We start from the raw sequence: 15048 nt of genomic DNA on the forward strand, positions 1-15048 counted from the left end.
GGACAGAATGTCAGACTTAAACAAAGTAAATCTGTTCATAATACCCAAAAGAGGTAGGAAAAGGCTGATAATAACAGAACAGTTGGTGAGGGAATCCTAAGCAGTTTCTGCAACTTCAAACAAGTTCCTTAAATGGAATTAATGTGTTATCAGCCTATTCTTTTTACTCCAGTTTAAAACCCATTTTTAATAACCATAGCATTGGCTTAGTTCAGACATCATGTTAAACCATAGTTTAGCATGATGAAAACAAAGGTGGCCTCAGGGTGTTGTATTCTCCCTGCCCCTCTTCCTGCACAGGCATGAAGAAGAGTTTGGAAATTTCCGCTTCAATTTTAGATCAACCCTAGCTTCTCATCTTGTCCAAACCTAGCAAAATGTGGTTAATTATGGTTTATTTGAAACCGGCCAGCTTCAAACTATGATTTATGAACCTGAATTGTTTTAACAAACCATAGTTGAGATTAACAACAGTTAGGATTCAGGTGTTAAACTTCTAAACTGTGTATACAAGCCTAAGGCTTTCCCAAATTCATTCTTACCGCACTAAATTTTTATTTAGCTGGATGTCCAAGCACAGCCATTTGAGCTCAGAGATAATCTCTCTCTCTCTCTCTCTCTCTCTCTCTCTCTCTCTCTCTCTCTCCTTCCCATCCTCCTCTCCCCCAGCTTTGGGAAGATTTTTGTTTATAGAAGCAGCTTTTATCTATGTTGATATCTCACGCCACCAGCACACATCTGCAAAAGGGATATAGCCACCTCTGTGTGGTGATCGTACCAAATGCTCAAGGACTGTTTGCTCCCACTTTTCTGTTGCGGTTGACGACACATGACAAACCTAATCGCACGAAACCAAACCCATATTTTCTTATGAGGAGATCTGCTGGGAAACAGACTCTCTACAGCTTCACTGCTCCTGATTGGTTTATTCCTGATCACTCAGATTCCTTGTCATCTTTTCCTCCCACGTTTTTCCAAAATAAAAAATACATTTTTTTCTCATTAATATGAAGGACTGTCCTTTTCATTGGGTATTAAGTTGTTCCCCTAAGCACAGAGTAGGTAGCACCATCCACTCTTATTTCATGCATTCTTGAAACATACAGCATCCTCCACTGTCCAAGTTTCTGGCTATCCAACATTATATATACATACCACACATAACATGATATAGTCTGGATTGCTGGGACTGTAAACAGTGGCTCGTGACCTTAAGAATTAAGAGCCCTCCAGTCAAATTCACTATCTGTCCTGCATCCTGTTTTTTTATTATTATTAATATAGCCTACATTTTAACGCATTTCCCGCAAAACCAGCTTCAATTTGAATTCAGAAAAAGAGTGACCTAGCTGCAGTTTAAACTGCTCATGTGTACACAGCCTTTGGGATACTTTACCAAAAGCAAAAAATGTTTTCAGGATTACCTTGGTTCTTTGTCCTTCTTTGTTTTTATCCATTTGTACTATCTGAAACATCTGAGTGAAGCATATAGAGTTGGCAAAGATGACCAGACCTGCCTCTGCACTGCCTATTTCACCTTCTTCCTGAATGTTGTAGGTGCATCATTCAGTCCTAACATTCAGACAGAAAGGTGAGACAGGGCTCTGAAGAACTGGCTGGCTGGCTGTCTTTGTAGCAACTGCCCCCCACCCCAAATAAAAAAATACCCCAATCCTCCAAACTGAACTGAAATCTGGGCTGGGCGTTCGTGCGGTTAGCTGTTTGCAAGTGGCCATTTTATGATAGGGAACAAGGGGCAGTATGTTAACCCTTTCCTCATCTTGGAGAACAGTGATGACACACATTTTTTTTTCTCCCGAAGAATTTTGGGTTATTGCAAAGGGAACAGACCTGTTCTTAGCAGTGGTGGAAAGGGTTAAGTATTGCACCAGCAGATTTTTCCAAGCCAGAACTCTAGGTATACTGTTGGGTAGGTGTTGTATTTATGCAGTGACACATGGGTAATTCAAAAAAAGCAGTGTAAAGGTTGCCCTTCTTAAAAGAATCCTAGAAGGTTTTTTAAAAATATATATTTTTATATGTAATGGGGGAAAGACTGGCATTTTGAAGGAGAATATATGTTCCTAAGTGACATATCAGCTATTTTTAATTAGCAGTTATTGATTAGAATCACTAGATAATATTCAATGCACTCTTTTCCCGACTTGCCACATAGTGGTATATAGTATATATTTTTTCTTTCTTTCACTCTCTCTCTCTTTTTCTGTTGTGTTCTTTTTTTCTTTTCTTTTGCACATACATACACTCATATGCACAGAGACATACACACAGTTCTGGGTTAGATACATGGTTCTGATATTTCTGTAGAATATACTGTAGCTATGCAGCCATTCCTAAGTTTGTACAGAATGTATATAAATATAAAATGGCCACATCTCTTTGCGTGTGTCTGTCCCCGGAAGGGTGGACTGATTGTTTTTGGATGTCTGCAGCTGTTACCTTGAAGGATGCAATTTCATCTTTCATTTATTTTTCCCCATCTAGACTGTATCAGGATAAACTGTAACGCCAGTAAGTTTCCCCTCAAGTTTCATTTTGTTCTCTCTCTCTCTCTATAAATATATATTTAAAAGAAATTAACATTCTTTCCATTGCTATTTTAGAAACTGTTTCTTCTTTTCAGTTCGCTTTAAGAAAATGCTTTGGGATTTTGTAGATTTTGAAGCTTGGGGAGGATTTGAGATGGCTCTATATATGAATGTAATGTGTGTGAAAGATTTCTCCAGGGGCAAATGAAATGTTATATTTCCCAGCTTCACAGACGAGCATCCAGGGAATGGGAAGAACTGAAAATGTATTTCAGTAGCTTTCCGCTTTCATGGGAAAATATCCTTAGAGGCAGTTTTAATAACAGGTACTGTATGCACTTCTCCACTACAACAAATTTGTTTTATTGTGACAATAAATAAATAAGTAGTTTGGGCCACAACTGTGACTGCATTGTCTGATATTTCATTGGTATCCATTCTTTGAGCGGGGTTATACATTAGATTAAAGAACAAATTATGTTCTTGAATGGGGAAGAGTTTATAAATACTCAGATTGATCATCCTACCATCTTGATTTTCATGCCTCTCCTGAATAGTGAGCCTTCCCCAACCAGATGCCCTCACAATGTTGCTAGACTATAGCTTCCATCAGCCCCAGCCAGCATGAGCAATGGTCAGAGATGATGGGAGTTGTAGTCCAACAACCTCAGGAGGGCATCCGGTTGGGGAAGCCTGAGCAAGAAGGTCCAGGGGAGCTTTTCAGGCCTGTTGCAGCATCTTGTTTATTTACAAAGGCACAGACAATTAGCAAGGAACCCCCTAGGCAACCAATGCTGATGTTTAGATCAACTCTCAGTTCCCCAAAGCAATAGCCCCAAACACCCCAACCTAGTACTTTCTTTAGATAAATTAAAACCACAAAAAACACGAAGTTTTCCAGACCTGCTGTTTTGTTATGACAGATGCTTGATTTTTTGTTTGCAACAGAAACATGAATACTTAGCTAGGATGCACAGAGCAATGCTTCCTTGTTTCCCTTCACACATCTTTTTGACAGTGGATATGGGGATTCCTCCTGTTCCTGTGCCTCTTACGTGGGGTCAGAATAAGAGTAAGAAAGATATGCAGTGGTGGCACCTTCATAGCTCTTGGTATACCTAGTAGCTTCACCTTGACTTTCCCCCCCAAGGAGAATGCTCAGTTGGTTGAAGTTGGCATTAAATGGTTTGCAGCCTATGCATCTATGAAGGTCCATGTCCTCTCTATTACTCCTTACACTGTGCTTGAAAGTGTGTCATGTGAGGAACTGTACTATGGCTGTCATCCCATCCTACTTTACCATTCACAGAAAATGTTTCAGTTAGATCCCCAGCTGCCATGATTCTGTTAGTGTGTAAGAAGGACTGCTAAGAGTAGGAAACAAAGCTTTCTTCCCTCCCAAAGAAACCCCCACGTCTCTGTCACTTAATAGGAAAAGGTCAAGGAGAGAAAGGGGGAATCTATGGAGAGACTATCAGAATTTTTTCTCCAACTGGAAAAATATTCATTGTTATCAAATGTTTTTTGTACAAGTTTCCTCCTGAGCACCAGCATTCGATTAAGTAATTTTGCTTTCATGAATGCTTAATTACATGGGCTTTTACATATTTATTATTTTACTACATTTCCCCTTCAAATATTCTTACACACACACACACACACTTTATAAACAAGTTTGGACTGGGCTTTTATGAATAATAATAATAATTTTAAAATATCCACTCATATACTTTATAATAAGAATAAGAATACTACCATTCATAGGATCTAGCTATTCAGAACCCTAAACATACTTGTTCCCAACTGGGATGGTCTAGTCCAACTGCTTCTTTCCATTATTCAACAGAAGCATAATTAAATGAAGGAGGACAAAGGCGTGGAAAGTACTGATAGTTTGAAAACTCTATGCTAGCTAGAGAACCCCAGGGATTACCCCTGTGCATATATTCATTTTCTTTCTTTTCCTCTACCTTTAAAATAAAAATATAAAAACGTGAGGAGAAAATAGCCAAAGATTCAGGTTTTTAATTTATTTTAATTTATTTTTTTGCACTGATGTGCACATTTTGGAGTAATATTGGAGAGCTTTGTTGGTTACACGTAGCTGGGAACATAGATCATTATGATTTTGATCAGGGAGGGAATAATCTGTCTATTTCAGTTCTCTCTGTTTCTCATTTTCCCAATACATGAAAATTCATCAGCATTTTAGTGTGAATTTTTCCTAATAAACACAGTTCATATGCAATTGTGACAAATGCATTCATTTTTGCAAGCATTTGCCCATTGATTTAATTTCACCAGTATGTTCATTTTTATGCACATCTTTCCCCAGCAGATGCATTTTTGCACCATTATTTGGTTGGCAAACTGCATAGCAAAATTCAAATAAGTGTGAATTTCAAAGGATATCTGTATTTTGGTTTGCAATCCCCCCCCCCCACAAGAAAGGACAGATTTGATAGATTGGGCTTCAAATAAAACCTGAATCAAATTATATCTTTGACAACTTCCCCCCTACTTTTTTACATGGTGGGGGGAGGAGCGAAGTTAGGATTAGACTGTCAAGAATTGGTTTCTACTGAAGGACATTATGGGGCTTTCTGGCAAAGAACCTTGGGGAAATGGCTACTTAAAATATCAGATCATGCAGTCACTTCTATTAACTAAACAAGGAGCACTTGGTCTGTGTTATTAAGAGCAAACAGAGTCACACTCAAAGGATAGCACTCATGAGGAAGTTGAATATTCTCCCACTGTGTCTACCAAGCGTACTGGCTGTGAGAGCTCCATTGCATGTCCAACAGGTAAGGCTCTAGCTATCATTTTTCTTATTCTGTTAACGTGTTGAAGGAATGCAGAAAACACGCGCACAGTGTTTCATCTTGTTGATTGGTGGTTTGTTCATGTTCCCTGAAATTGCCATTCTCACTTTCTCCTCCACCATGTGTTTCACTTTCCTTCATCCTCCTCCCCTTTCACTGTGAAGTAGTAAGCATGAACTAGAAGTGGGCAGTTTTATACTGAGGAGGGGAGGAAATCAAATTTTAAATTATTAAGACAATCAAAGAGAGTGTCACAAACATGCAAAAAACACACACCCAGAGTTGTAGAACACTGGTAACAAAACACGTACTGGAATACTGTACTGAGGTATAAAACCTCAGGTTGTTTCTGTAATATGAGAATTTTAAAGGAATAAAGCGAACATTATTAGCTTTATTGGTTGCAGGGCAATGATTAGCAAAAGGCGACTAATGGTGCAGTCCTATACTTGGCTAATCACTCAGCTCAGTAATTGCTGTTTAAGTTCACTGGGACTTACTCCCAAGATAAGTGTGTATTGGATTGCAGTATATGGTTGCAATCCTATACGGCAGCCATTGCCAGCTGGGTTTTCTCCAGATTTTTTGGAATACAGCTCCAGCCCACACTGATGGAAGTTGTGGTCCAAAACACTGGAAGTGCACTTAGTTGGCGAAGGCTGTACCCCCTTACCTGGAAGGAAGTTTAATTAAACTCAGTAATATTTGCTTCTGAGCAGACATGCATTGGATTGCACTGTGAACTTCTCCAAAAGCGCTTCTATTTATTATGCTATGTTTGGATGTGTGTATTCATAATAATCTACAAATAGGTTTTCTGATAAAAAGGAAATGACTTATTTATATATTAAGCTTATTTAAGTACTCTGTGGGTGGTAGTTTGATTTTTACCCCTTTTCATACACCGTGGATTCAGTAAACATGTGCCTTCATGTAAGAGTGTGTAGTAAGAAGAAGGAAGGGGAAATGGCAACTCAGGGCCAGTTTGGAATTGTGAAATGGTTAAGAGTGTCTGCACATGCGCATTTAGTGCTCCGTTTTTGCACATCCTCACCAGTTTTTGCAAGTAGGGACGCAGGTGGCGCTGTGGGTTAAACCACAGAGCCTAGGACTTGCTGATCAGAAGGTCGGCAGTTCAAATCCCTGCGACGGGGTGAGCTCCCGTTGCTCGGTCCCTGCTCCTGCCAACCTAGGAGTTTGAAAGCACGTCCAAGTGCAAGTAGATAAATAGGTACCACTCCGGTGGGAAGGTAAACAGCGTTTCCGTGTGCTGCTCTGGTTCACCAGAAGTGGCTTAGTCATGCTGGCCACATGACCCGGAAGCTGTACGCCGGCTCCCTCAGCCAATAAAGCGAGATGAGTGCCGCAACCCCAGAGTCGGTCACGACTGGACCTAATGGTCGGGTCCCTTTACCTTTACCTTACCAGAAGAAAGCCCATCAGGATTTGCTTATAGATACTTACATATAATTAAATGAGGGCCTTAACATCATTCATATATATATGATCAGTTGTGAGAGAATGTAGTTTTAACATTCAGTGCAATGCCCCCTGTCGTGTTCATATTATGGAAGGTCAGAAAAGGCCTAATAAAAACTGTCGAGTTGTTCTTCCTGCCCCAGCCATGAGTACTTCACTGTTGTTGGCTGTGATGTTAAACTGTCTGTAGTTCATTAAGGTGCAGTAGCTCTTCTTCTTCCTATGGGTTTTGTTGCACCTGAGCCTTATTGTGGATAAGGGTCAAATCACTTTCTGCATTTTTAATTATCGCTAGCATTCACAGGGGTAAATTACCATGCCTTTTCTCTCATGAATACAAACGAAAGAACCATCAGGAAGCATGAAACAAAATGAGGATTTTATCATGCTAATTAACTGGTACCACAAGAGGCACTTACTATAAGCATAGGCCTGCCTTTAATTGCCTATTAAGAACCTGTTAGCATGCTGACATCTTTCTGTATTAGCAGAGCCTCCCTCTATGAGAGGAAGTACTTTCTAAATTATTTGTCATGTGAAGTAGACATGGAACACAAATCTCCTGTGGTCTCTCCAGTTGGTTCTTGCCAATGCATTTATGACAGATAGTGTGGCATTTCTCTCTCCAGCCCAACCTTTCTCCAGCTTTATGTAGAAATACGATTGATCAATGAGTTTAAAGAAATCAATATCGATATTCCTATTACAAAATGATAACCTTCTTTTTCATGTCAAAGGCTCACTTCTGAGTAGCATACAATTTATGACACAGCGTTGATGCTTGAGTTCGATTTTGACAGCACTCTGGGCATTATTCCCAGACGTGAAACAAGAGGGGTAGACCACAAACCCTATTCTCTGTAAACTATACAGTAAATTACACTAAGCTCTCTTTAGAAGCCTATTTGATTTATGTAAATATAGAGGATCTTGACTGCCAACATAATGCAACTAACTCTGGGATAGCCAAGGTTTCTTTAATAAAGGACCACGTCTTTGGCTGATTCTTGAAAAGTAAAACCTGAATATATAACCAACTCAGATGCACTATTATTCTATTTATCACACCTGAATTACCTACAAGTACGTTATTAGTGATGGACAAAATCTCAGTGACATCATGCAGAATTTGGCTTTGCAAACTGAGCCACCCCCAAATCAAAATAGTGGGGGCAGGGGAAGTTTTATGGGAGGCATTTCAGGCACCACGGGGAATTGGTAGAGAGGGCTTTCTGTAGGTGAGAGATGCCTTAATTTTATTTGGGCTTGACATGCTTAAGAGCATTATTTCCTGGCAAATATTAATGAGTGTCCATGTTTCAAGTAAACGGGGTAGGAATATTAGCTAAGAAGCATTGTGAGCAGCTATTAATTTCTCATGCCCGTTGCTTCTCCAGGTGGCTGCTGTTGCTTAGGTGACATTTTCCCATTGGTTCCAACTGACCTGTTTTAGGAATCAGAGAGGCCTGGGGCCTGGAGTTTGTTTCTTCATCCCTCCTTCCTTCCCACCACACTATGTATCAATGCCATTGCTTCCCTCAGTAATTTCTGAAGGCCTTTTAGCAGGACACACCAGGAAGGGTGACAGGGTTTAGATGGTTCTGCTGACATACTTGACTCGTGGAGTGGTTTTGGAATAAGCTTGCAATCCTAACTCCACTGACCTGGGAGTTGGCCCCACTGAATTCAGCAGGACTTAGAGTAGGCATGCTTAGGATTGTAGGCTAAGCAGCTACTAATTCCAGGCCACCAGCACATACCTTCTTTGGAGAAACCGATGGCCCAAAGCACCGTGAAGATACAGAATTGGTAGCTTCACTCTCAGAGTGTTGTAAGACAAGGTGGGTATGCTTTGCTACCTGTCAGTGACAGCATGGGAAATAGAATGTCTACAAAACAAGGCAGGAGCAGTGCAAAGCTTTCTCTGGTATGCTATCAGGCCCATTTGGGAAGATCAATTCAAGCTGCCTCCTTTCTACTGTATTCCAGGCTGCATGCAGTCTAGACCCCCTTAGCAACTTTTTAGAGTGAGCCTCTTGAGTTATTTGTCTTCAACCACTCCACATGTAGACACAGAGGCAGAACCAGTTGCTGATGACCAAAAAATGTCACTCGGAAGCAGCTGATGTCAGTATTTATTGGAAATGGCCATCCAGTTCCTTGATTTTCCCCAGCAAAGCTAGAGAGGAGTCGGTGGAATGAGAGGATAAACTGCAGTTTCTGTGAGAGTAGTTGATTCCACTCTTAAATGTTTTCCTCTGCTAATTAGTGATTCACTGGCCATCAATTACTGTTTGCATTTTTAAGTTGTGTTTAATTTAGTTAAATAATGGCAAATGGACATTTTTTGGATGTTTTTCTACATAGCAACCTTAAAAATTCACAACCATAACCAATATTTATTTCAGATAAGCTACCTGGGGTAATTTCTTCAAACCTCTCTCTCTTATGTTAGACTGAGGTTAACTTTAGTTGATGCAGTCTTTGTGAGGGACAGCTAGTATATTGCAAAAATGATTTATAAGTTGTGCTTTTGGAGCATGGCCCACTCAAGGCATCTTGCATTATAAAAAAAAACCTATTGCAATTCAGAACTAACAATAGGAGCATTACAAAAATTATTATTTTTTGAAAATGTATAGGCCAGTTCAAATAAACAAACAGCAATAGCAATTTCAGCACAATAAAAAAACGATTAATTCTAAAACAGCTCTCTAAAATAATATATTTCAATTAGGAAAAGTTGGCCGCAACATTGAAGTCACCCATACTTCTGTGCAGAGAGAAGTTCCATAAACTGCAGAACAACAACAAGAGATGCAGCAGTAGTTTGAACACTAACTAGAGTGCTTTTGTCAGCACAGTGACATACCCTTCTAATTTGAGACTAATTTCCCCCGTGGGAATATCACTTAGTTTCCAGAGTCATTCTTGGAGTGCGGAGATGCCCTCTTTGGGGTAGCAGTGAGACTTCAACTTCTTCTGTTCCTAATAAAGCTAGAGTCAGCAGCTTTGGGTACAAATCAGAATCCCATTTCATAAAAACAGAAATGTTGCATTGACTTCCCATTGACTACCATGAGGAAATAAGCCTATAGCTATAACCACCTCACCACCTTTCTTACAGTAGTAAATGTAATTTACAGGCGTAAGAGCAAATCTTTAGTGCATAAAACCTGTCAAATCCCAGACAAATTTGTGTAGCCCCCCCCTTTGCCGGACACTGTGAATTGGTGTGTGTGTGTTCCTTAAAAAAAAAGGAACCATCTGTACCTCCCCCCCCTGCATAATTTATTTGGTAGAATTGTAGGAAACTTGTGTGCATGCCATTCCCCTTCTGAGATGGTGAATACTGCCAAATGTCAACCACAGTAATCTTGAAAGAAAGCCATTTATAGTTTGGTGACTTTTTAATGATTAATTTATCCTTGCTATTGTTTCACTGAATATTTTTTTAAAATGAAAATAGCATACATTGGGGAGGTGCCCCTAGGCAAGAAACCTGCCAAGTTCTAGAAGGATAGCTATAATGGCAGAAGCCTCATCCACCAAAATTGTGTCCCAGCTTCTCTTTATGGAAATTTACCTCCCAAATGAGCAACCTGTGGTTGGAAGAGAGGGTGCCACCATAGCCCTAAAGCTAGCATCCCTTCTTTCTGTTCTGCCAGGTTGCCAGCCATCAAGATAGACAAAATGAATTCCTTCTTCATGCAGTGCAATGGCTACCAGTCTTGATACCTAGATACTACTTCCAGTAACATTGGCAGAGATGAACAGGAGACTTATTGCACTCATTCTGTTTGTGGGCTTCCCCGCAGCATCTGTGTGGCTACTGTGACAGCAGAATGCTGGACTAGATGGGATTTTGTTAAGAATCCAACAGGATTCACCTGTTTGAAAGCCAAAAACATATTGGTTCTCATAAAAGATGAACTAGAAAGACATAATGGGTAGATTCCAGTGTAGTGCTAAGTATCTCATTTTGTCAGTGTGAGGATTCCTCTTTGTACAACTGAGTAGTCTCTGCCTCCCCTCCCCCTTGTTCACCCTCTAAATTTGTTTTAAGGATTTTCCCAACCCCCAGGAACAGATTTGGACAGGGTGCAGGGTGAGCATGGGAGAGGAGGAAAGTCCCACTGCACAAGGAAAGATCCTTTTGCTGATGGGATGTGGTAGTTGAATGCTGCCCAAAGGTTTTAACATTAGGTTATATATTGTTTTGGGACGCGGGTGGCTCTGTGGTCTAAACCACAGAGCCTAGGGCTTGCCGATCAGAAGGTTGGCGGTTCGAATCCCTGCGACGGGGTGAGCTCCCATTGTTCGGTCCCTGCTCCTGCCAACCTAGCAGTTTGAAAGCACGTCAAGTGCAAGTAGATAAATGGGTACTGCTCTGGTGGGAAGGTAAACGGTGTTTCCATGCACTGCTCTGGTTCACCAGAAGCGGCTTAGTCCTGCTGGCCACATGACCCGGAAGCTGTACGCCGGCTCCCTCGGCCAGTAAAGCGAGATGAGCGCTGTGACCCCAGAGTCGTCCATGACTGGACCTAACGGTCAGGGGTCCCTTTACCTTTACTATATATTGTTTACAATATACTTAAGCCCTGAGGTTTGATTTTTTGAAATTCTGGGGAGGCAGCTGAACCTTGATGAGTGATAATTTTAGGAACTTATTACTTCTAGTAATAATTCCTCTCCACTGAAATATGAGAGGCCTCATCAGTTTTGGCATTGCACCAAAGAAGGGAGATGTTCCCTGAACGTTCTATTTTTATTGTCTGTAAATTAATTAAATTTCCCAGTACTTGGTTACAGATGTGACATCCAAAATTGTAAACTCTCACACTTGAGAAAGAATGCATAATGTGAGGTAAAATAAAGCAATCATAGGTTATGTTGTTATCAAACCAGTGACCAGAAGTACTTAGGAATTATATCTGACTGCAAGGGCCTTTGTAAAATCAGAGGAAGTAATTTAAATAATTTAAACAATGAAGGGGTACCAGGAAATGGAGAAAGCTTTTTCATTTTGACTCTGCTAGCCTGTCTGTTGTGCTCTGTCAATTTAGCCACCGTAGTTAATTCCCAGATTGTATTGCTGAGCAACTTCCATAAGAAAATGAGTAGATATTTCTAGAAAGTGTTTTTCATTGTGTCAGGAAATATTGACAATAAAGCTTGTACATGATCTATAGGAATAAGTTGTTGCTGTATAGCAGAGACTTTCTGAAATATTATTACCCAGAACACTTGGCCAACTGGGCATTCCCACCACATGTGGAAATAATATCTCTCCAACCTTTGCAACCCCCTTCGGCAATTGACAGGTAAAAACTGTTGATATTATATAACTTAGCTGGTGTAAAATACAATTGTTAGGTGTAAAATACAATTTCAGCATAGCTTCCCAAAGTATGAGACTTATTCCGTATACCGTTCCACACATTCTCTGTTATCGGGATTTTTAAGTCCTGCTCCCAAACCTCTCTAAGGCTTATCGGTGTTCCTGTGGATGAGCAGTAAATAGTTTACACAGCATGGAGATTACACCTTTTAAGATACCCAAAGATTTAACACATAAAATCTTGAATGCGGTTAAGAACATCACATTTCCCGTTTTATGAATGTGTGTTTTACAGATATTTGAATTTGGAAAAACTGAAACCATTTAAGTTCCAGTGAGTCCAATTTGTCATAAAGGTCAACCAGTTCCAGGGGGCAGCCATGATCAAAATGATCAATAAAGTCCTTTAGATTCCCAGTATGTATTCTGTTGGAATTTAGCCCCAGTGCAGAATAATAGATGGTGTAGAAAAGGAATCAGTGGAGATACTTTAGGTGCTAAGACCTCCATCCATATCTTCCAAATCTTTAACAAGGTAGCAAAGAACGAGTTAGTGATGAGGCTCAAATTACTTTGGGTTGTTTCAGAAAGGGTAATGTTCTGAAACAGTGTGCCTGAGAGGTACAGCTAAACCCAATCCACTCCTGATTTTACTGCTTTTACTGTTTTTAAAAATGTTTTTATAGTTACGCTTTTCAATAATTTATTGTAATGTATATTTTAATTAAGGGTGTTTTAATACCCCAATGGAATTGTTATCGTGGATTTTAATTATGTGTTGGGTTTATAGTTGCAAAACGCTTAGAAACCATTTTGGCATGTAAGTGGTGTCTAAATTAAATAGTAGTAGAGGTAGCATTTTACCAGCCTTTTTAAACAATAACCCAGAAACTTATTAAAGCAGCCTTTAGCTCAGATGGGTCATGCTGATATTAACATGAGTGTTTCCTACATTGGCTGGCAGTGGCCTACAAGGGTTTCAGACAGGAGTCCTTTCTATCTCTCCCTAGAGGTCTTTGATTGAGCTGGGGCCTTCTGCTTCCAGCCCAGGTGCTCTACCAGTGAGCCATCCCGAAGGCCAAACTGGGGACAAAGCAAGGATAGTAATTAATGAGAGAAGGATACCAGAAAACAGGGACTCTTCCTGATAAAGAAGGGCTACAGGAGTGCATGTGTTCTAGCCCTCCTTTGTCGCTACAGAAATGATATGCACACTGTGGCTACAGGGAGCTGGCTAGCATTGCTTGGTGAAGCTTTTAATCATGTCCCCTTCTCTGTTGTCTTCAGCATCCCGTCCCCAATGTATATGCAACATAGGAACACTCCACCTGTAACACCTTGTGGGGTTCACAAAAATCCTGGTGACCATGTTGAGGTGAAAGAGCAGACCAGAGAGTGAAGCATCTCTGCAGAGTGCCAGCTAGTGGCTTTGTCTTGTTCTTCAACAGCTACCACCACATCCATCATAGCAAAGTCTTTCTGTATTCTCATGGGTAGATATATGTATATGTTGTTCCATAGTGAGGTCTTACACATGAGTAAAATGGGATAAGGCTGAGTGAATGCATCTGCATAGTGGTGAACCAGTCTTTCTCAAAAGAGATTTCCCACCCCCACCCCCCGAGAAAATTTCTGTTTTCCCGCCTTCTTTTTTCTGCCTAGGAAAAGAAGGGCATATATTCTTCCCATTTGGGGGGTTGGGGTGGCACCCACTTCCCACAATGCCCTGAAATGTCACTAGGCATTCTGAATGATATAAAATAGTGGCTAAACTGCCAACGTAATTACTGCTGCTAAGAAACACATCTTAGGGAAAAAGTAAAGAAGCTGTGCTGTTGTCACTGCTACTGGTGAGCCCCAAGCTTGAAAAACTGCGGGAGAATTTCTCCTCCTGAAGAAATTTGGTGAAATGCCCTCACCACACTTTCTCTGGTCACTAGTAGGGTAGAAAATTTGCACACAGCTCTAGTATAAATGCATACACTTATTAAGCTCCAACAATCCCACTCCCCATTCTGTTCCTTGGCTGGAAAATGTATATGCCAATTACAGAGACCGTCTGCATAATATGTTGGCAGAGTCTCGTTAGGTTGCTGAACTCTGTGAGTGACATTTCTTATTTCCGGCAATTCACTTATCATTTCACCAACGCCTTTCCAAGCAGCTCTTTTAATCCAATCACTAAAAACTTGATTTCAAAGGTGACTCTTGCTCATAGTTGCAAGTTATACTTTCTAACGGAGCAGGAAGTTGACAAAATGTTTGTACATTGTTCAGAAACTCCCCATCTCCTTCGGTGTCTGGACTTCACCAATATTTTATCACATTTTCTATCTTCAAAGAGTTTATTTGTTGAAAACATATCCCATCTTTCATCTTAAATTTAGAGATGCTGAAATTCATTTCATTTTTTTAAAGTATATATTCTTTTCTTGAAAATAATTTTACTTGTTTTTATCAATACAAATTTACAATCAGTTTGCGTATCATTTTGTGATATTCGCTGAATCTCATGACTCTCCCCCCAATCCCCTACATGGGTCCTTATGACAATAATTAAAACTGCATATCAGTACGTTCTCCACCATTTACATTTTTTCAGATTATCCATAATCTTTGTTAATTTACAAGTGATTCTTATAGTCCAGCTAAAGTTTGGATTTGCTTACAATGGTCTCCTGGGTAAATTATAAATTTTCCCCATTCCTTTTTAAAAGCCCTTGTCTTCTTGGTTCCAGAGGCTCCCAGTTAGTTTTGCCATTTTGGCATAGTCCAGCAGTTTGGCTTGCCATTCTTCCCTCGTCAGGATTATTGCTTCTTTCCATTTTTGGAATCTGAAATTCATAATTCACGA

The 15048-nt window shown here is 40.2% G+C and overlaps 1 protein-coding gene across 26 annotated transcripts in view; it reads left to right on the forward strand.

The window, feature by feature from the left end:
* NRXN3 (neurexin 3) overlaps positions 1-15048 on the forward strand; it is a 1197396-nt gene that overhangs the window by 411626 nt on the left and 770722 nt on the right. For 24 of the 26 annotated variants that reach the window (XM_083609454.1, XM_083609464.1, XM_083609467.1 and 21 more), the window contains one exon: positions 2506-2532. The exons of the other annotated variants lie outside the window; for them this stretch is intronic. In XM_083609454.1, coding sequence (XP_083465580.1) covers positions 2506-2532 — 27 coding nt within the window. The remainder of the gene's footprint in view (positions 1-2505; positions 2533-15048) is intronic. 26 annotated transcript variants of the gene reach the window in all.

Source organism: Podarcis filfolensis (genome assembly GCF_964270895.1).
Source record: "Podarcis filfolensis genome assembly, chromosome: 1".
NCBI lineage: Eukaryota > Metazoa > Chordata > Lepidosauria > Squamata > Lacertidae > Podarcis > Podarcis filfolensis.